Source organism: Exophiala oligosperma, assembly GCF_000835515.1.
Source record: "Exophiala oligosperma strain CBS 72588 unplaced genomic scaffold supercont1.8, whole genome shotgun sequence".
Lineage (NCBI taxonomy): Eukaryota > Fungi > Ascomycota > Eurotiomycetes > Chaetothyriales > Herpotrichiellaceae > Exophiala > Exophiala oligosperma.
Genome location: NW_015622825.1, coordinates 630,563 through 651,159, shown reverse-complemented (window position 1 = coordinate 651,159; position 20,597 = coordinate 630,563). Strand labels below are relative to the sequence as shown.

The following is a 20,597-nucleotide window of genomic DNA, read 5'->3' as shown; positions in this document are numbered from 1 at the left end:
GAAAAGGCACTTTCGACGCCTAAGATTCACAGCCTTAGGCGTTGGATCCCCCCTGACAGCGGAGCCTGCAGGCGTGCAACTTCCAGAGCCTACGCCTAGCTGTGCCTGGAAGCACAGTCTTTACCTGGGGTTGGTTGTTTGCGCCTAGTAGCTGTACGTGTTTCTATCATTCAGAAGTATGCCCAACCTCAGGCTATCTATTACCTACGTTCAAAGGACAAAAGTGTGCACATGTGAATCACTTCACGACGACTACTTAGTATCCTAGCTATCTTTCATTTCTGATTTTCCTTTATCTTCGTTCCGTTTCAACCGTGGCTATCTACATGGGCATCTCCTCTCTCAGGGCCACCGTCCCCTTCTTATCAGCAGATGGCCACCCCCCACATTTCTTTTCGAAGATCAGAAGCCTCCTCTGAACTAATGGCGCCGGCACATCCAGGCCTACCGAGCCTGTCGGGTCTCATTTTGCGAAAGTCCGAGAGACGACGAAATCCAACCTCCCCTGCTTGAATATGCTATCGACATGATCCCATTCACCATGACGATTATGTATTTGATATAAGACCACCATGATTCATGTTGCGCGGGCGAGATGCCGATTAGTTGTACATTTACACTACTACTTGTATCATTTCAGTAGCCATGACGGACAAGATCGACTCGACTATGTCGACCATACAACCGTCCGATACTGTGGATAGCAACAAGGTGGGCGAGGTTTACAACGTCCAAGACAAACACATTCATCACGATTTGGCCAAAGAAGACGTCGGTGCCGAGTTTGCCGACATCTTCCAAGGAGGAGATGGCTACACGGAAAGGGAAGCTCGCCGCTTACGATGGAAGCTCGATTTGCGCCTCATTCCAATATTGTGGTTCAACGTTGTCCTGCCTGCCATGGACAAAGTCAGCCATGGTACAGCTGCGCTTTATGGCCTGCAAAAAGACTTGGACCTTCATGGGGATCAATACTCATGGATCGGTTCGATATTTTATGTAAGTTCGAGCTGCATACTTGATTGCATACGACACACGGGTGATGAGTGCGAATGAAGATCGAGTGTATTTTGCTAGCACCGCCTCATCATACACTGTCCATGATCCCCTAGGTTGAGATGCGATTTCGGTTCCACTGACGGCCCCCTTCTCAGTTCGGTTATCTTGTCTGGTGCTTTCCCTCAGCATCCATCCTGCAGAAGCTTCCCATCGCGAAGACGGTTTCTATTGCCATGATGCTCTGGGGGGTGCTGTTGATAGGGTCTGGCTTCGTCAACAGTTTCTCCCAGTTGATGGCATGTCGCTTCCTACTCGGCTTGCTGGAGGCGCCAATCGTCCCTTCGAATATGTTGATACTTTCAATGTGGTATACCCGACCGTGAGTGATCTCTTTCAAGGCCTGTAGGCGAAGGCTATAAACATTGACCGTATTCAGGGAACAAGCACTTCGTTACGGCTTGATGTACACTGGTTTCTCGACGTGTTTGACAGGACCGATCGGCTATGCGTGAGTCTTGTGTGAGCATGCATTGACAATACAGGATAGTGCTGACCATATCCTTTTTCCATCAGTATCGGTTTCATCAAGACCACTCATTTCCATATTTGGCAGAGTTTCTTCTGGATATGCGGTTCCATGACGTTTGCATACGGCCTTGTTGTTGGTATATTCCTCCCGGACAACCCTGTCAAGGCAAAGTTCTTGAATGAGAGGGAAAAGGCAATTGCCATTGATCGCGTTCGAGTGAATCAGACGGGTAAGCTATTTTGCATGCAGTGCTAAGGTATACACAGATGTATTGACCGTCTGACCAGGCATTGAGAACAAAACATTCAAGAAGGAACAATTCTTTGAAGCATTCCTCGACATCCGAGTCTGGCTCATGTTCTTGTTCAACATCTGGATCAGTGTTCCGAATGGAGGTCTCACGAATTTTTCACCTCTAATCGTGAAGGGCCTCGGATACAGCTCACAGCGTTCTGCCCTCCTGACCATTCCAAATGGCGTTGTCCAGACCGCCTCCAGCTACATTTGTAACGGAGCCGTGTTCCTTGCCGCCAAGTACCTACCGAAATACCATGTCCGAGGCGTCATCATGATGTTCGGCATCATCGTCGGCCTGATCTCCGCCACGTTCCTGTACACACTCCCCTTGACGGCCTATCACTCAAGATTGGCGGCTTTGTTCATGTCCTTTTTCTACCTGGGCCCCTACATCGTGGGCCTGAGTCTTGTCGGAGCAAACACTGCTGTGAGTCCTTGATGATCTTGGTGGAACTCTCTGGCCCTCGACCGTTTTTGCTAATCTCTTTCCCAGGGTCATTCCAAGAAGGTGGTGGTGAATGCAATGATGTTTGTGTCCTACTCGGTCTCGAACATCATCGGCCCTCAATTCTTCAAGCCTAACCAGGCACCTTTGTACCCACTGGGCTTCGGTGCCATCCTGGGCTCGTACATCCTTTCTCTTATCACCATCGCTCTCTACATGGTATCGTGTTTCTACGAGAACAAACGTCGTGATGCTCGCGATGCTGCTGCCGGCGAAAGGGTACATGCCGATACGGATTTCAAGGACTTGACGGACAAGCAGAACCTGGTAAGTATATAAGTCCCCCCAAGTCCGTTACAGTTCAGCCATGTTTTGCACCCGCTGACTACGATAGCACTTTCGTTACGTTTGGTGATTGTTCCGTCTAATTCGATGCGATGGAATCAGATAGCATGATACTGTGAGAGACGAAATGAATAACAATAACAATTTACAATAAAGTTTTCGAGTCTTGGAGTTCTTTCGCCCGCTTTCAATTCCAAGAAGTCTAGCAGAAGATGAATTCGGCCTGCTAACTCTGTACTGTACCAACCTATTTCCTAAAGACGGAAAAGGCTTAGCTTTGTTGGATAACGACAATCTCACAGACTGCACCTCTGAAGTGAACATGACTGGACAACCAGACTTGATCGGATACATGTTGTTGAGTGGCTGAGAACATGATTGGCTAACCAAACTTCCTGTCGCAGAGTGCATTTTTAGCAGCCCCTCCACGACATGGAACATTCGTTGAGGACAATGCCCCGTGATAAGTTGGAGGGGAAAGTATGGAGGACGGACTCTGTGATCGGGATAAAAAAGATGATATGAAGAGTCCAACTGTTTGTTGATTCGAGCAAAGCGATCTTGCAGCTGTCAGAAAAACCGATCTTGATACGTGCAACGAACGACCCATTTGTTCAACGCTTTCTGCGAGAGATCCGCCTGGGTGGGCGCTACCAAATTTGTCAGCGAATATCTTCCGGGGGCGTTTGGACTGGTATATCTCGGTAAGTAGGACAGCCCAACAAAATAGAGGGGGGATTCCCGTAGGGCGCGATGTTGAGACAGGCGAAGGGGTGGCCATCAAACTCGAGCATCGCACAGCAGCAAAGTTCTTGGAGCAAGAGAAGTGGATCTTCGAAGAGATGATAGATTATGTCGGTGTTTCCCCGAGTGTTCTGTTATGGTATCAAGGATGATTTCCGTGCGGCGGTGCTCGAACTGTTATGTTTTTCGATTGTGTGGCAACAGATTCACCCTGAAGACCACGTTGATGCTCATGCGTCAACTTCTCTATCGGGTGGAAACTCTCCATCTGGAGGGAGGTATCCATCGTGATATCAAGCCAGAAAACTTCGTCTTGGGCACCGGTGTGAGGGGCAACATTGTGTACATGATCGTCTTCGGACTCGCCGGCCGCCGGATGGAATACTCAGAAGCTGAATCCCCGAGTCCCGAGGGAAGAGCCGGTGTCCAGGTCGCGTCCAGTTCTCAGGAAGCGGCACGTCCACGGTTTCGCTTGATCGGCATCTGTCGCTACGCCAGCATCAATGCCCATGTGGACGTCAAGTAAGTTCTGTCGCGTCACGGTACCTATTTTTTGAGAGTGATCGACGCGACTAAGCTAACTTGAACCTTCTGTGACGGGTAGATTCATCACCGCGCGACGACCTTGAATCGCTGGCGTACATAGCATTTTACTCTCTACGAGGGTCACTTCCCTGGCAGGGTATAAAGGCGCCCAGTCCTGTGCGAGGGTCTGCCCGTGGAATTTGCCACATACCTGACCTATATCCGCGGGCTAGGCGAGAAGCGCAAGCCAGACTACAAAATACCTGCGCAGCTTGTTTGATGACCTCTTTCGACGTGAAGGTTTTGGGCGTGATAACGTGTTTGACTGGACGATCAAAGAGGAGCCAATGTCACCTACGCAAAGGGTCAGACGTGAGCAGGATGTTGCCAAACCCTTGTAGGAAGATGCCCGCGAGAGGTCTGAATCTGATAGATAGCATCTACTCGTCATACAATGGTACTCCTTGGACAATCTCCCTCCCAAGGTCTGCCAAAATTGTCCCTCCAGATATACGCCCTTGTAATAAGAGCAAGCTGCTGGTGGTAGGAAACCAAACAGTGAGCGCTGGCAATATAAAGTTTCAGTAATTCATTGAATCGACCAGTACTCCGTATTAAGATTCTAAGCCACAGAGAGAGACTCATTCTGTGGGGTGGAAATAACTACCGGAACTCAAGGAACTAATAAAACTAGTAAGTACAGATCCGGGGCACAGCGAAGGGCTGCTTGAGTCATTTGGGGGAACGCAGGCGTGCCTGGCAGTAGTCACCAGTCGCCAGCATGTGCCCAACAATGTATGTAGGGGAGTGGAGTGGCCGAAACCGTCTTCCAGTCCACACAGACTAGTAGTACCTGTCAAAGCCCCAATGCCCGTTTCTAACTGTGATTCTCGTCCTCGGCCTCTCCTTATGACAGCCCACCCAACAAGCATCAAAACGGTGGACTCCAGCCAGCCTCAAGAATCGGGAGATCCACAAACCCTTTGCCTACTCTGGTTAGCTACATAGGGTATGTTGGTGTTTACAGAGTAGCTCCGGTCTGACGACAACGATCGATACGCGAACATCATCTCGTCCCAACACCTCCAAACCTCGGATCATTGCCCCCTTCATATGTCTACCTGGTCGCGCAGCTGGCCCTGTATTGGTTGTTGATATGCAATGGGAGCGCCGTGACTCTGCATCCGAAGTTAAGCCCCTGGAATTTAGTTTGGTAGATGTGCAGCCTTCTCCTACTCGTGCCATGCAAGGGATGATCGGGGGGGCCGGGCATTTTTCAGCTGCAAGTATTTTGCCCATAAAGGAGGAGGCAGGAGCCCATTCTCAACTGGTCTCACTCCTCGAGCCCCGATTTCCCAATCTGCACACTTTCCATCTCTCTCCAACACGAGCCGAGACAGATCCAAACGAAAACCCCCCAAGTTTCACAATCTTCCCTCAGTCATCATCACTTCATTCCCTCCTCCTTACCCAACCAAACATGTGTCAATGGTGGAGACCTGGTGTGGTGGTGTACTATCAGTGTGGGCACCAGGACGAGGCGCCCTACACGAATGGTGTCCCGGACGTGTCAACGCCGGAGAAGTGTGAAGAGGCCCTCCTGCGACCTTGCACCATGTGGTGCGACAACGTCCCCATCATCCTCCACCAAAAGCCCCCGACCCTCGACTGGTACAAGGTGTGCCTTTCGTGTCACCTCAAGGGTGTGACACCACTCCAAGTGGACAGAAAGGATCTACCCACGCTGCACGATTGGCGTGCCATCTGGGCAGCCATGGCCGACAAAGAGCTGTTCCAGCAGGAAGAGACGCGACGTGAGGCCTACCCAGAAGAGCAGGTGTTCAGCCCACTGGGTGCAAGTATGATTTTTTCCAAGACCCTGGCAAGCCACCTGTGAGAGGCTAATCGATAACCCCCCTCCAGACTAGAGGTACTACAACCTCTCGATCCTTCGGTGCGGGCTGCCGTGCAGGTTCTATGGTCTTGCCGGGGGTGGATAGTTAGCAATCGGGAAAAATGGTTCTTTGCCTTGGTGTTGTGTGCTGTGTGTGTGTATGGTTAAAGGCAACACGAAACAAACAAAAAAATCTTGGTAATTGTGCGCAGGGACTCACTTGACCTTTGGTTTTTTTGGGCGGGCAAAAGGGGTTTCGGGGTTACCTGGTCATTCTTTTGGTACAGAGTATCAAGGGGCTCGCCGGAGGCCGATTCATCTTGATCGTTGAGACAGGTAGCTGGAGGACACAATCGAACCCCGTTCAATTCTGGAGAGGTATACCTTCCAATTAGCTTGCAATTCCGGACAAGGGACAATTAGGCCAATAGTTTTGGCATTGTCCTTCATAACAATCAATCTCAACGCGTGAATTCGAATCACTTTGCAGAGTTCCTTTGAAAGGGAATTCATCGGAGTGATCATGTTGGGAAGAACGGGTGTTGGTTCTAGGTACGACCTTGCTGTTGGTGAAACAATCTAACAACATGGCCCCCCGGAGGGGTCGTTTGAACTGTTTTTGGGCGTCTCCCTAAGCTCTAAATAGCCCACCAAACACACCAACGTTATGTTGTCGTTGAAGCCTGGGCATCTCCTGCGTACTGTCACCTACCTTAGGTAGGTAGGTAGGTACCTAACTCAGGACTCCATTCTCATCCAAAGTTCCTAAGAGATCTAAAGCAGGGTAGTGTACGATCTGTACTTATTATCAATTTTCCCCTTGCAAAGATTCGTCAATCTCTTTTGCTCCTCGAAATTGCAACAACCAAAGTAGTCCAGTGTGAGAACTTGAGGGTTCTCAACAACTGCCACCTCATCCCATGAGATCTTCTGGATGTGTCGTCTCTTTTTTCTGCTGCGCGCCTCCCGGCAGGTTTCGTAGTGGTCTTCGGGTGTCGTCTGTTGCCATCTACGACGTAATCGCTGGACTTCGTGGCAGAAATGTCTTAGCACTATGGCTGAGTGCCTGGCACTTAGTGCGGTGATGAATCGGACCATGGCGTTGAGGCATCGACGGCATTACGAAGAGCGTCAATGATCGTTTCGATGTATTCATCAATATCATGTCGATCCTTGAGTTCCGTGGCCCTGGGCTCTGTAGCGAGATGTTCCACAGTGACCTGTCGAAGTGTTGGCAAACCGGTTTTGGTGCACATGCACTTCTCATCCGTGGTAGCCAGGTGCCAGTCTTAAGCAATAACGGTGGAGATGGGAAGATGATCAGAATCGCAATCTCAACTGTTGTCGACTCGAGAGTAAACGGTACAGGATGCCGCTTCCTCGATACCAGGGGTCAGGTCGATCGTCAACCCCCCCGTCCTTCCCGCAATGTGGTCATCGTATCCGGCGTCGTGAGGAATTAAAGCTCACAAACCATGCCAAGGAGAGTTTGAGACTAATTCCTGGATGTTGTACTCTCAAGTATGCAGGTACTGGTGTGCTGTCATCAGCGTGGTGCCATGTGGGATCTGTCGGTCAACAGGCCGTTCTCCCTGATGATGTGAGTTTGGGACGCGATTTCAGTCTGCAGCCAGAGACTGCATGACAGATTGACACAACTCCCTCTAACAAGCATCTCTCGGATCACGCCGAGGTTGTCTCTCGCGTCCCTTGCACTCCTCAAGTGGGCGTGCTCTTGTTTTGTCACTGGTGTCGCTTTCCATTCATCCGCGACATATGGTTCCTCGAATCTTTGAGGTGTCTGGACACTTTCTGATACCTCTGGCAGCACGGACAGATCCAATATACGGTTGGAGGAGGTGGATGGGGTCAATTCATTCCTCATGACTTCAGTTTCCATGGTTTCATCGGCCCGTGGATCGTTATTTGGGCCGGTGCAATTGGACCTGGGTAGGGCTCCGCCGATTAGGTGACCTCTCGAAAGGTATGGTTATTGGAAGAGCAATCGCGCATGATCGGGTAATGCTCGCTTTGTACAGGACATGCCAGTAGATGTCTCGATTCTGTTTGGCATGTTCCACTCGTTCTTTCTCCTCCTCTCTGGCCGGGCAGGGATTGCTCCACACAGTATGCCCAGCGATGAGTTTCACAGAGAGAGGTACTCGGTCAACTAGGCGTGAGGGAACTATCGCTGTTGCCATCGCCAGACGACGACGCATGATCGGCTCGAGCTCGTTCCACGGTCGTCTGGGCATCTTCCTCGATGCGGCGCATCCTCTCCCGGAGGTGGAAATCGCGGTCCTTCCAGCGCGATTCCCAGACGTCTTCGACCTCGTTTCTCGCTCTCTCGAGCATACCCTCGACGTTCTCCTCCAGGTTGGACAGTCTCTTCCGCAGATCTTCGATCAAAAAGTCCTTGGCCCGCAGTTGTTGCCGCAGAACGGTATCCTTCTCGTGCAGCCTCTCGCGTAGTTCGGCCATTTCCTTGTCCTTGGTGTGCAAGACTTTGCGATGCGTGTAGTCGAGTTTTCTCATCATCTTCGCATAGTGAAGACTGATGTCATTCTCAGTGTCCATGGGTAAGGGCGTGTGACTTGGTGTGGCATTGCCGCCTCTGAGATCGTCATTATCCCCGATCCCCATCACTGACAGTTGCTGCGACGGAGGAGGAGGAGGAGGAGCGGGATCATGATCCTCATGCATGTGACCCGAACTTTGCATTGTTTGTGTCCCAGGTGGGAGGGGAAACCTTGCATTGGCACCCCTCCCGATATAGTCTGGTGATCGCGGCCGCGCGCGGAGCTCCGGTCCAGTCGATAGTATAGCGCCCGCTGATCGGACCTGAGCAAGACCATCTGATGATCTGGTCAGGGACCGTCCTTGTCGTTGGATCCCAGCTGTGGTTGTTGTACCTCCATTGCTCCCGGAGGTATCCAGAGGCGGCAGGCGGCTAAAGAGCCCTCTTCGACGGTTCCGTGAAGGCATGATAGAACTACCTGTAGGAGGCAGGTCCGCCTGGCGAGATGTTGTCCTATTTCTGGGAGTATCTGACGTGTCGTCGTAAGATGGCCTGCGAGCACGAGGGGTTCCGTCTTGCTCCGAGTTCTCGACCAGGCTTACAGACAATGAGCGCTGGCCACGCTGGCCACTGACCACCGGAGGAGACAGCATGTCAAATTCTAAAGGGTCTAGTATATTGGCCCTCATACCAGGTTCGAGGTTGAGGGCGGCGACACTGGACCGCGGGGTGACGCTTCTAGCACCTGGATCAAAATCATCAATGTTTTGAGGGTGTCGTACAATGTCTCCTTCCGCCATGTCTTCGGCGTTGAAGAAGCGGATCATTTCGGCCGGCGGTGCGTACGGTGGAGGGTCATCGTTGGTAATGGTCGAGCCATCCCGGCTAATTCTGAAACGTTGTCCACCGACATCGATATTGATACTCCGCGCATCCTCCTGCATTGAATTGGTAGAGTACTTTGTCCGTGTCGAAACAATTGAAGAAGCGCGGCTGTGCCTTGTTGAGCCAACACCTTCCTCGTCTCGTAACCAAGACGCCGCAGACGGGAGAAGCATGGCATCTTGTACGGTAGCTACAGCGGTGCTGGCCAGAGGTGTAACTTGATCCGCCAATTCATCTGATATATCTTCATCGAATTCAGGCTCAGGTGGATGGCTGTTGTTGTGATTAACAGTCAGGCCGGAAATGGCCTCCTTGATTCGAAACATTTTTTGAATTTATTTGTGTCACTGTCACTAAGCCGACCAAGCTGCTGACTGAGTGCATGTGAACAATACATTAATGAATGGCTAGGACCACGATCATAAACAATACGTCGGTAAAACAGTCGAACGGCGAGGACAGCGGCTATATCTGATCAAAACTCCATATCATGCATGATAACTTCTGGCCCCTCCACAAGGGATGGAGGGAAGAGGAGGTGGGAGGCTGTTGAGATTTAAGCGTCATCCTGGACTCAGGCAGAAACATTTAATTGCTGATCAAGCATTGAGAAATGTGGCCAGTCTGACCACGAAGGATTGATGAAGTGTTAGACGGTCTAGAGGCCACCTAGGCGGCGTTCTCCGCCGGACAGTCTTTACAAGTCGAGACCTTGTACTAGCCTCAGCCACTCCTTTTATAGGCCCGTCTAGGCGCCCAAAATCTTACTCCTAAGAAAAATCGAGAGGTAAATGATAGCATGAATTATTTGAGCTCTATTTTCGCCAAAGTGAGCATTGGGGCTATTTTCAAGTGTCTGTAATTCTACGCATGTCTATTGAAGATGGGGACCAATCCAAACACAAACACCATGTGCGTCTGATGAGCATGTGTCACAGATTTTGCTTTTATGGTTCTCCGGGTGGTTTTGTACTCTCATGATGTGGTTGCTTCCAGAGTGACCCATTCTTTCCAGTTGATGTGGCGGAGTCTCCATTTCATGACCAATATATGTCGATGATGTAGAACTGTGTTGTGGTTGTTCTTGTCCTTGACGGTAGAATTTCCACAATTGGGATTCTGCATGACAATGTTGCTGAGTTTACGTTGGATTTCCTCGTTGTATTCACGTTCGAATGTGGACTCTGGCATCATGGCAAATTTCCTACCGTCCTTTCCACGTCTGAATATCTCCTTGACGCACATGGAGACAAACTTGGACGCCAGTTCATTGATGTCGTGAATGTTGGATGAGAAGGTGTTGGCATTTGGTCCATTGCAGTAGAAGAAGTTTGGGAAATTTGAGGTTGCGACGCCGTAAATACTGGAGGGAAAGGCCTTCCATTGTTCCTGAAGATCTATTCCCTGGCGACCGGTGACTTCTTCGTGGTCGAGGAATTGCGACACGTTGAAGCCTGTGCCGACGATAATAACATCAAAGTCCCGCCGGCGTTCCTCATTTGTCGTTCGATCCCGGGATATGACGCCGGTCTTTATATAACGAACGAGCGTTTCTCTCGCCAGTGTGCAGTTTGGTTTCATCAAGGACGGATAAAAGCTGTTTAAAAAAAGCGGTCGCTTGCAGAGAACTGTCGCCATGGCCCACGTCAGCTCCCGATCAGCATCGGAGACACAGCAGGGGTCTTACATTTGAAGTCCGGCCGCAGGAGCTCTCGCAGATTCCGATCTTGGACTTGTTGCTCGAGAAAGGCAAGGCCCTTGTTGGTGAAGGACTCGTTCAGCCAACTGCCTTCGGTCACGAGAAGTTGTCCGAAGATGTACCCTTTCAAGATCTCCAAAAAGCGCACGCCGATGGCGAACAAGGGCAAGTGTCTCATGCACCACATAAAGGCACTACGGCAAGTTAGTAGTCGCATCATGCTTGGGTGACCAAAGGTGTCGGGGAAACGCACTCAGAATGTCGATAGTCTTCTCTCGGCAAAACCATTGGCGGCGTCCGCATGTAGACTGTCAAATGCTCCACCTTGTCCACAATCTCTGGAATGATTTGAGCGGCGCTGGGACCACACCCAACCACGGCCACCTTTTTCCCCGTTAGATCAACATCGTCTCTCCAAGCGGACGTGTGCCAATAGGGACCGTCGAAGTCCTCCAGTCCAGGAATGCCTCCAAACTTGGGCCGATCCAGGTTTCCGATAGCATGGACGACAACATCGGCCGTCCAGTGTTCCAGATTTCTGGTGCCTTGGTTCTCGGTCTCGACATGCCAGATGAATTTGTCGTCGTCCCACCTGCACGATTTAACAAAGGTCCTGAATTGAGTACACTTTTCGAGGCTGTACGAACGGGCCATGCGGTCATAGAACATCTGAATCTGGTCCCGTGTCGCGTAAGTATGGGTGTACTCTGTCACACGTATCAGTAGGGATAGCGAGGGTTATACACGACCTCCTTACCAGTGTTGATCATCATCCGGCTTGAATACATCAAAGCTGGCACATCACATGCGCACCCAGGGTACCTATTCTTCTCCCAAACTCCGCCGAATCCGCCCAACACGTCGAAAATGAGTAGGTCTGGGAGTGTGACGGCGCCGTTTTTGAGGAGGGTGGCGGCTTGAGTTATGCCGGCCACCCCAGCCCCCACAACAACGACTTTCTTATGCCCTCGATCAACGCTATGGTGAGCTTTCTCGATGGCTGAAGCGTGTACTCCATTCATCGAGGCATATAGATTCCCGTCGACATTTCCCCGGTCCCCAGTGAGATGGTCTGAGATATGTTCCTCGCTTTCAGTCATTGTTGCTGACTTGGTTCGTATCTGCTACTTGTCAAGATTGTTGGATGAGGTCCCTGGCTTCCTTGGCTCGATAGCATAAATATCCTCCGAATCCCGCTCGGGTAGTGGTTACCGTGATTTGCTAGTTTCTCACCGGACACATTCCCGTCTCCAGAATGCAAGTTCGCGCTAGCTTTGGTCGTCCTCGATCGGAAGCTCAGTCATCGGGCCCATTATCCTTCACCGCACGGGGAGATAATCGGCGAGGCAATCTGCTAATTGCTGATAACCTTTTTTGGAGGACTTCGGCTTACCCTTTCGTTGACTTCTGCGTCCCTGGAAAGCTCACACTATCGGGGTCAAAACCTCTTTGCTTTCTGAGTTGCAAGTCACCAGTTCAATCTACAAACCGTGACTGCTCAGGAACAGGACGCCCCAAGCAGAAATCCATGGCGCAACCCAGTCAAGCACAGGAAAATGTCGTGGAGGAGACCAAGACCGGGGATGTAGAGGCTGAATACCAACGCGCCGGCGGACGCCATCTCACCGTAGAGGAGCAGAAGGCCATCGACCATGAACGCTCGGTCGCACTCTCGTCAGACATGGCAGATCTCCCAAGTCGCTACTTTTGGAGCCCTCCCATTGTTGGGACTGTCTTCTCCGTCGCGTGTTTTGTCTGCGGAAGTTACTGGATGTTCATCGGCCCAGCAGCTGTCTTGACCACCATTAGTGCCGACATGAAAAACACTGGCAACTCCAGCCTGTTCTCCATTGTCTGGAGTCTCTGCCAACCTATCAGTCTGCTCGTCTTTGGGCGACTCTCGGATCGCTTTGGTCGACGTTATTTTGCAGTCGGAGCAAACTTGATCAGCTTGATTGGCGGCATTGTCGCAGCGACCGCACACAATATGAACCAGTTGATCGGCGCCAATGTTCTCCTCGGACTGGGCTCAGGCATCGCCGCATCGTATCCCCTGCTCCTCGGTGAAATTGTCCCAAATAAGTACAAGTTCTGGGTCACAATGATCATGAATGCCTGCATCCTTCCGCTGAACTTTTCAGCGTACCTCTCCGTCCGCCTTGTGCACGTCTCTACCTGGCGATGGATATACTACATCGGAATCATCCTGAACGGTAGATGACCGCATCTTTCTCATGTGAATGACAGTGCTGACCTTGCAAACAGCTCTGTCCCTCTGCTGTTTCGGCTTGTTCTATCATCCTCCAACGTTCAAGATGCTTCACAGTTCGGAGCGCAGGCGATTGGACGAGATCAAAAACATCGATTTCGTGGGGCTCTTCCTCCTTGTTGCGGGTCTTTGCCTGTTCCTCCTTGGAGTCGCCTGGGGAGGCCAACCTCTCCCGTGGCAATCTGCCACGATCCTAGGCCTCCTAATCTCTGGTTTCGTCACCATGGTCGCCTTTTGCTTATGGGAAGCATATTCGGGCGTGCAATATCCAATCATACCCTTACGTCTCTACAAGGATCTCCGGGGATTCACCTGCTGCGCCATTCTCTCGGCTACTTCTGGCACCTCGTATACGGCGCTTAACATCGTCTGGCCCACAGAAGTCAGTAATATCTACGGGGCAAACCTGACCTGGCAGCAGTCGGGCTGGCTTGCCAACATCATCAGTCTCAGCAATCTCGTTGGCATTCTGATCCTGTCTCCATTGACCACCTGGCACAGGAAGGTCAAGTGGAAGGTCATTTTTGGCGCTTGCTGGATGGCGGCTTTCAGTGGAGCAGTCTCAGTCTGCAATCCTGACAACCTGACTACTGCAATCGCCCTGATGTGTTTCACGTCGTTAACCACAGGATGGTTGGAAATCGCCTCAACCCTGATGGTGCAGTATATCCTGCCGGACGAAGATCTGGGGGTTGGTTTTGGTGAGCTTCCTTTGAGCTCATACGACAGCACCTACTGACTTGGTTTTAGCCGTCTGCTGTGCGAATCGGAACATTGCTGGATCCATCTTCACCGCCATTTACATCGCGATCCTGAGCAGCAAAGTGTCCCAGATGCTTCCGGAATACGTCACACCAGCGGCGATAGAGGCTGGTCTCCCTCAATCTTCACTCCCCGATTTATACGCCGCGATAGCCGCTGGGACGGCATCGGCCTTCCAGAGCGTCGAAGGTATCAACTTCGCCATCATCGTGGCGGTCACGTCTGCTTCGGCGTACGCCCAAGCTGCAGCCTACGCCTACGTCTACTATGCTGCCTTGGCGGTTGGCCTTGTCGCTGTTATTGCAGCCGTATGTTTGACTGATGTCGACAAGTACCTGACGGGGTATGTTCCCCGAAGAGTCTATCATCGCAAGGAAATTGTCAATGAAGAGAAAACCTCTTAGGCCTCGCACCCGCAGTAGCAATGTTTTGACACTTCCAAAATCCATGGGATGATGCGGAGGTAGTGTAATCTTGGACGCTGTGGGGGCTGTTGGCCGCCGTGGTATATAGGACCATGTTGACGACAGGCCCTGAGGCAGAAAGCAACATGTTCTAGTGGTAGGCTGTAGCAAATGCTTCACGTGACAGAGATTAAATCAGACAACGAAGGGGAGAATACGAATAACAGTTTGTTCGGATTTCCTTCAATCTTCCGATGGAAACCTATGGTCAGCGATTACCAGGGAATCATTAGATCTCTTGGCGGATAAGGCCGTCACACCAACCTGCGAATATGCCAATCGTTGGTACAGGACAACAGGTACATGCTGTATACCACCCCTAGGTTTGGAGAGCCGGCATGAGTGAGCGGGTATTTGCGAGTCTCGAATGCAGCGACGCAGTGGCCGCGAATAGTAGGCTGCTCCGAAGCCGTATGTAGTGTATTTCAAGCACGCAGCAGTCAAGCCGACGGTCCTGGCCATATCATCGGCGTGCTCATGCTAAAGCCCGTGCGACGAACATTCGGTTGCCAGTAGCCGAATAGTGCACCGTGATCGGCGTATTTTCCACTCGAATGAGCTTCCTGCCTCCGTAGAAGACTGGGGCGCCGGGTCTTGAAGATTCTCGTGTGACCAATAGTAGATAAGGCGAGAGGATGAGGTGCGACGGCAAAGCAAAGGCGAAGGATAACAGTGATGCAGGTATGTTCCCAAAATGGACCGGTTGCTCTCCGAGCAGCCCCCTGGGGAGAATTGAACAGGCTACTTGGGTACAATCTCGGTGGTATGAGAGGATGTCCCTTATGCCGGTGATGTATCATCCTTCCAGGCTCCAAAATCCGCTTTCGGTATTGTAATGCTACAGCTGCAAATCAAAGTACCCAGTCATTCCTCAGGTCAAAAAGGCATAGCTGGTCATCCGAGGGCCAGCTCACTGAAGAATAGACTAGCTGTGGCCGAGGGTGTCCAAGGAAGAGCTGCAGTCCAAAAACATGACAAGGGGCCCACAGAGGCGTCTCATATCAGACAGGGATCCAATCTTTCGAGGTATAGGTACTCCTTCTTCCCCCGGACCGGCTTTTCATCGTCCTGTGCTACATAAACTGCTAACAGAAAAACTTCATCCACACTGACTCACGCGTAGTTCTTGACCTTGATACCACCCGCGACCTGGGGCTCGTGATTGAGGTAGATGGCCGTCATTTTGGCGTTGTCACTTGTTCGTGCCTTGACCCATTCTCCGGCTGTGATTCCACTCGCCTCGCCCAGCCGAGACCTGGAGCCCCAGTCCTTCAGGATGGGACTATCGACTCGGCGTAACGCCACGTCGTCTTCGTATCGCAAGAAGTACACCACCCCTATTCTGTCCAGGCGTGCCTGATCCGCGGGCGGTGACAGCACCCTGTGGACGCTGCTCCTGAGGTAGCCCCCAGTGACAAAATCCATCATGTCCGCAACATTGACGGTAATACTTGCCGGGTGAGCTTTGACATACTTCCATTGCCCGTCTGGTGTGTTGACCTGGAGCCCCGCCACCGGTTGCCGGAGAAGGAACGTCAACGTGCCGAAGTCAGTGTGGCCACGAACGGAGGGCGTCTCACCAAGCTTCTCCACTTCCTCGGCCGATCTCGCCCCATACTTGAGGTATCTCAAATTGCAACCCCCTTTGTGGTCGTAGCGATGTCTCGAAAGAAAGTAGTCCTCCGGGAGCCCGAGCACGATCGAGATCAAGCGCAGCAACTTGCCCCCGACTTCGATGTGAAGATGTCGCGATACTTTTTCTATACTGGAAAGGTTCTGTTCGACGACAGGAGGTAGCTCTCGACGCCTCCGATAGGAATTGAACTGGTCAAAGCCATATACCTCAATGTTGTCAAAAACTCCCGGTACAAGTTCACGATTTCCCGAAGGCCTATAGCCAACGTAGCCATCCATTTCCAGATTGGCTTCGTACTTGAGCTTTTCTGACAGAGGTAGATCAAAGACCTCCTTGGCAATCGCAAACTGGTGGTCGATCTCTGCCTGGGAGAGTCCAAAGTTGGTGATATAAAAGAACCCTAGGCAAAGCCAGTCAGTCCAGGCTTACTGTAGTACTGCCAGCCAAGACTCTACGTACCGGTGTTCTCGACGGCGTTCTTCAGTTGATCGGCCAGCCGTTCAACCCCCCTAGGGGAGTCAAACAAAGAAAGGTCCAATGCCACGAGGTCTGCATAGTCCACTGCAGCCAGGTGAGCCGTGGGATATTAACATCTGGATCACATGGTACTCACGGTCCGCCTTGGTTTCTGGAGGGTATGTGTACTTGAGTGTTTCTCCCTCTCTCGAGTTTATGGAGCCTACTGCTTGCTTCTCGGCCATCTTGCTGTTTGGACATGTGGACAGTCTTTTTTGTAGAGCTCAGCAACGCAGGATCCTGTTGTTCCTTCTTGGACTGACACCAGATTGATATCAAAAGGCTCGGCATAGACGGATAGCCGGTCCTAAGTCCTGCGGATATCTCACTTCCGAGCGGCAGTCATGCATCTAGAGAGAGGCCCCCAAACTTGGCTGCAGGCTCGGGGCCGTTCTTTTTCACAAGACAACGGCCTAACGTAGCTATCCCAGAACTTTGACAGAAGACTGTGTGGACAAAGGAGCGGAGATAACTGAACATCAGACTGAACAAGATCGAATCAGGCTTGATTGTATGAAATGTCCAGCAAACGATACGGTACCGGCAGGACGATGAGTAGCGTGAAATTACGCCGGCCGTGTCCCATTGGCATTTCGTTCAGCCATTCAGCCCGTTATAGAGATACAAGCAGCAAAGCTCTCGAGTTGAGATTTATCGTGTATCACAGGGGTGGAGCAAATAGTTGGACGGAAGGGTTTTTCTAGTAGTGATTCCCAAGGTCGTCTATGTGCCAAGCGTTCAGCACGAAGAGATACGATCCTATCGCAAAGTAAAACTCAAAATCATTGTCAATGTCCCCTTGTTGTAATTGTAAATAGTAGTGGTGTCGAGAGTCAAGATGTTATACTGGCTCACTCTTCATCGGCACGTTGCGCAAGTACGAAGCTGGGTCATTCTGTTACCAATTCAGACACATCAAGCCTTGCTCCCAGCATCGTTTGCGGCAGCATTACTGCTTTTCTTGCCTCCTAATCTTCCCAATCCACTCGCTTCCAGTCGGCGAACCACATCATGCGTCATCCTGTCGTCCACATTGGGCACAAACAAGGCTGCAATGATGGCACATCCGCCGAAAGCAATACTGGCTAGAAAGACCATCGAAAAGGCCTTTGAATAAGCCTGCTTAATTGCTGCAGTTCCGGTAGCAATGATGGCGTCTGTGATGCCGGGGATTTTCTGAAGTGCGGCGACGTCACCAGCCGTGTATGCTCCGACGAATGACTCGGCCGAGGAGGCTGTTAGCCCGGCTCGAATAAGAGCAGGGACGACATCGTTGGCAAAATGCTGGGAGACTTTATTGTTCTCGATCGAAGTGAATATAGCCGCTGTACGAAAAGTTAGAGCAATTCCAAGTTTCGGAGGCCGAAAGGAGCACAGAAACTGCAAGTGACCAGAAGACAGATGACAGGGGAGCTTACTTGACACCACTGATCCAAGGGTTCGTACGCTGCCGAATATACCCCCAGCGGCACCGAGCTCCTTCTGGTCGTCGATAACGATGGTGACGAGCCCACAGGCATAACCCTCGAGAATCCCAACCATGATAGCACCTAGACAGCTCAAGGTAGTAGCAATAGCCTTACTCTGTTCTGCGCCTCCAACACCGCCGTTGAAGGCCGTCATAAGGACACAGGCCACCACTAGTTTCAGCTTCATATGGCCGCCAACAACCGCTGTTGCGGTGCCGATCAGTTGGCCGAGGATTGTACCGGCCGTGACACTGGTGGAGAGGACACCGCCATATACGATGTTCGACGTGAAAATGGTGGAAACCATCGCTGGATAGATAGCTGAACCTTGGTCAGGTCGACATCATGGTGACTTTGGATCATAGAAGCTAGTCCTTACCACTGATGGAAAAATACATCATGCCACCCACCGTCGTCACAACGATCAGCGCTGAGTAATCTCGATTCTTGAAAAGGTGCATTGGTACAATTGGACGTTTGAGTGGCATGTAGAGTTCTATTGACGATGGTCAGAGTTGGTCTTCAGTTTTTCGAAGGGTACGTACCGTAGAACACAAACGCGATCACCAGTACACCGCCGATGATAATTGTGCAGAGAACATGAGCCGACGTCCAAGCATATTGAACACCCCCCCAGGACAAGCCCATGATAAAAAGAAGCAAGCCGACAGTGAAGAGGAAGATGCCGCCAATGTCAATCTCTTTGAGTTCTTCTAACTTTGATTTGTTTCGGTGCAGATGGGCAAAGTCTGGTGGATGGTAAAACGTCGTCCACAACACGACATTGACAAAGTCTAGTGCGTCAGTGGATATCATGACCGGTTGGAGGAGAAGACCCACTGAGAATAATCATCATATAGTAAATCCATCTCCAGCTTTGTCCAGTCTGTGTGATAAAGAGCCGTGCCCAAATCGGACCAAATGCCATAATCGGGATACCAGCGAAGTAGATCAAGAAAAGGGCATAGAACCGATGCTTTACAGGAACAAGCTCCGATACCACATAGTTGAAAGACGACTGGGCAGCGGCTGCCAGGCCGATTAGAACATTGGCTCCAATCAGCTGTTTGACTGTCTGAGCCCGAGAGGCGACGATGCACCCGATGGTTGCAAGAACGGCGGAAGCGATGAAAAAGTACCGTCGACCAAAGATGTCGGAAAGCCTGCCCACAAGGGTGAAGCCTATACCAGTACAGAGCGTCCACACGAGCGCCACCCAGTTGATATCGGCAGACGGACCTACAGGTATGGGTTTGTCAGCGACCTCTTCACGAGCAGTTGCAAAGATGGAGACCACAGAAGCACGAGCGAGCGACGCACCGATATCCGCGTTGATGTTTGACAGAGAGGTTGCAGGCATGACCCAACCACCATATGCGCCGATGATAGAGAGCGCGATGGCGATGAAAGTCCCAATAAAGTTGATTTCACCGTAGGGGTTTTCAGTGGTCACGATCAAAATATCCTCCTCATTTGATCGTCCGTCGCCCTTTGCGTCCTCGATCTGGACGATGGAAGACTGCTCAACAGCTGCAGCTTCTTTTGAAGGAGTATCCATTCCGGCGAATTGAAGTTGGTTGTTCGGATTGATCCTGATAATGAACTCCGAAGGAGGGGCGCGAAACGGTCTGAATGCGATGCAGATGATTCTCCTCCGCACTCAAAGTTCAGCAGTGGAGGATTGTGGGGTAACGGAGCAGAGACAAGATGTGGACTTATACGTGCCAGCTCCCAGTAGATGGCTATCTGCAACCTAATTTATCATCTCTCCGATACAGAGGCCGTACAATAGAAGCCGTGCACATGCCGTCCCGGGAACGAGACCTGGGATATTCTGGCCACGCTTGATGAGTAGTCGGGGCCAATAACAGCACAAAAAGATATACTGAGGGTATACACAGCCATGGTTTCCTTTCCAGTGCGGGTACCATGTAGGCAAATCTGGGGACTCCAGCATGGTCCCACTCCAATCTATTTCGGGTATTGGCCGCTCTTAACGCGATAAACGAGTGAATCTGAGGTTGGAGTAGGCAGCTGAGTTCCCTCTGATCCTTTGATGTTGGGAATTTTCGGCGACCGGTTGTGGTTTCTCTTCGCGTCCGGCCTCATCTAGTCAGACCGGGTTGAATAAATACCCGAGGGGAAGCCAGAAAAGCCGCCTAGACTAATTTGCACCGGGAATATGAGGCCGGTTTAGTGGTGCCGTCAGCGAATTGATCGGCATCATCGGATTCGCTTATGTGTTAGCCAGTATTTCGGTCAACCTGAATTCACGGTTATCTGACATCTTCGTCTAGAGTGGGTATTCCAGTGCCGGGAAGCTCAGAGCTTGTAGAAACATGTTGGCAGTTAATGAGGGCGAAGTAGTGCTACTGCAAGCTTGAGAATAGATGTGGTATTCTTGCTTCGTATGTACGCAAAGAGGCTTTGAATCCCTATGAAATAAAGTGGGCACTGCCCACTCTTTTCATCTATTTTATTTGACGTGTCCATCGCGACTGACGGGAGGTCTTCAGATGTAGCACTAATGTTGCTTTTTGCCCATTATGCCATTCATGATAACTCAAGCGGCTTCACCGGAGGAACCGGCCCGATATAAGA

General features: G+C 51.1%; 7 protein-coding genes across 7 annotated transcripts; 4 read left to right on the top strand and 3 right to left on the bottom strand.

Moving 5' to 3' along the window:
- Nucleotides 1-645: 645 nt before the first annotated feature.
- PV06_08236 (uncharacterized protein) lies at nt 646-2,685 on the top strand (the record flags this gene model as incomplete). Its single annotated transcript, XM_016409547.1, has 7 exons — nt 646-999; nt 1,155-1,378; nt 1,436-1,507; nt 1,573-1,757; nt 1,816-2,252; nt 2,319-2,597; nt 2,665-2,685. 7 exons carry the CDS (start codon nt 646-648, stop codon nt 2,683-2,685), a joined length of 1,572 nt encoding a protein of 523 aa, XP_016259855.1.
- Nucleotides 2,686-3,507: 822 nt separating this feature from the next.
- PV06_08235 (uncharacterized protein) lies at nt 3,508-3,885 on the top strand (the record flags this gene model as incomplete). The annotated part of the gene is made up of 1 exon (XM_016409546.1): nt 3,508-3,885. One exon carries the CDS (start codon nt 3,508-3,510, stop codon nt 3,883-3,885), a length of 378 nt encoding a protein of 125 aa, XP_016259854.1.
- Nucleotides 3,886-5,364: 1,479 nt separating this feature from the next.
- Nucleotides 5,365-5,781, top strand: PV06_08234 (uncharacterized protein; the record flags this gene model as incomplete). Its single annotated transcript, XM_016409545.1, has 1 exon — nt 5,365-5,781. One exon carries the CDS (start codon nt 5,365-5,367, stop codon nt 5,779-5,781), a length of 417 nt encoding a protein of 138 aa, XP_016259853.1.
- Nucleotides 5,782-7,324: 1,543 nt separating this feature from the next.
- PV06_08233 (uncharacterized protein) lies at nt 7,325-7,678 on the bottom strand (the record flags this gene model as incomplete). The annotated part of the gene is made up of 1 exon (XM_016409544.1): nt 7,325-7,678. The coding sequence occupies one exon, from the start codon at nt 7,676-7,678 to the stop codon at nt 7,325-7,327; it is 354 nt and encodes a 117-aa protein (XP_016259852.1).
- A 266-nt stretch (nt 7,679-7,944) lies between these two features.
- PV06_08232 (uncharacterized protein) lies at nt 7,945-9,507 on the bottom strand (the record flags this gene model as incomplete). The annotated part of the gene is made up of 1 exon (XM_016409543.1): nt 7,945-9,507. The coding sequence occupies one exon, from the start codon at nt 9,505-9,507 to the stop codon at nt 7,945-7,947; it is 1,563 nt and encodes a 520-aa protein (XP_016259851.1).
- A 2,901-nt stretch (nt 9,508-12,408) lies between these two features.
- Nucleotides 12,409-14,374, top strand: PV06_08231 (uncharacterized protein; the record flags this gene model as incomplete). Its single annotated transcript, XM_016409542.1, has 3 exons — nt 12,409-13,093; nt 13,146-13,850; nt 13,900-14,374. 3 exons carry the CDS (start codon nt 12,409-12,411, stop codon nt 14,313-14,315), a joined length of 1,806 nt encoding a protein of 601 aa, XP_016259850.1. The 3' UTR covers nt 14,316-14,374.
- A 1,114-nt stretch (nt 14,375-15,488) lies between these two features.
- Nucleotides 15,489-16,712, bottom strand: PV06_08230 (uncharacterized protein; the record flags this gene model as incomplete). The annotated part of the gene is made up of 3 exons (XM_016409541.1): nt 15,489-16,411; nt 16,471-16,572; nt 16,625-16,712. The coding sequence occupies 3 exons, from the start codon at nt 16,710-16,712 to the stop codon at nt 15,489-15,491; spliced, it is 1,113 nt and encodes a 370-aa protein (XP_016259849.1).
- Between the last annotated feature and the right edge of the window lie 3,885 nt (nt 16,713-20,597).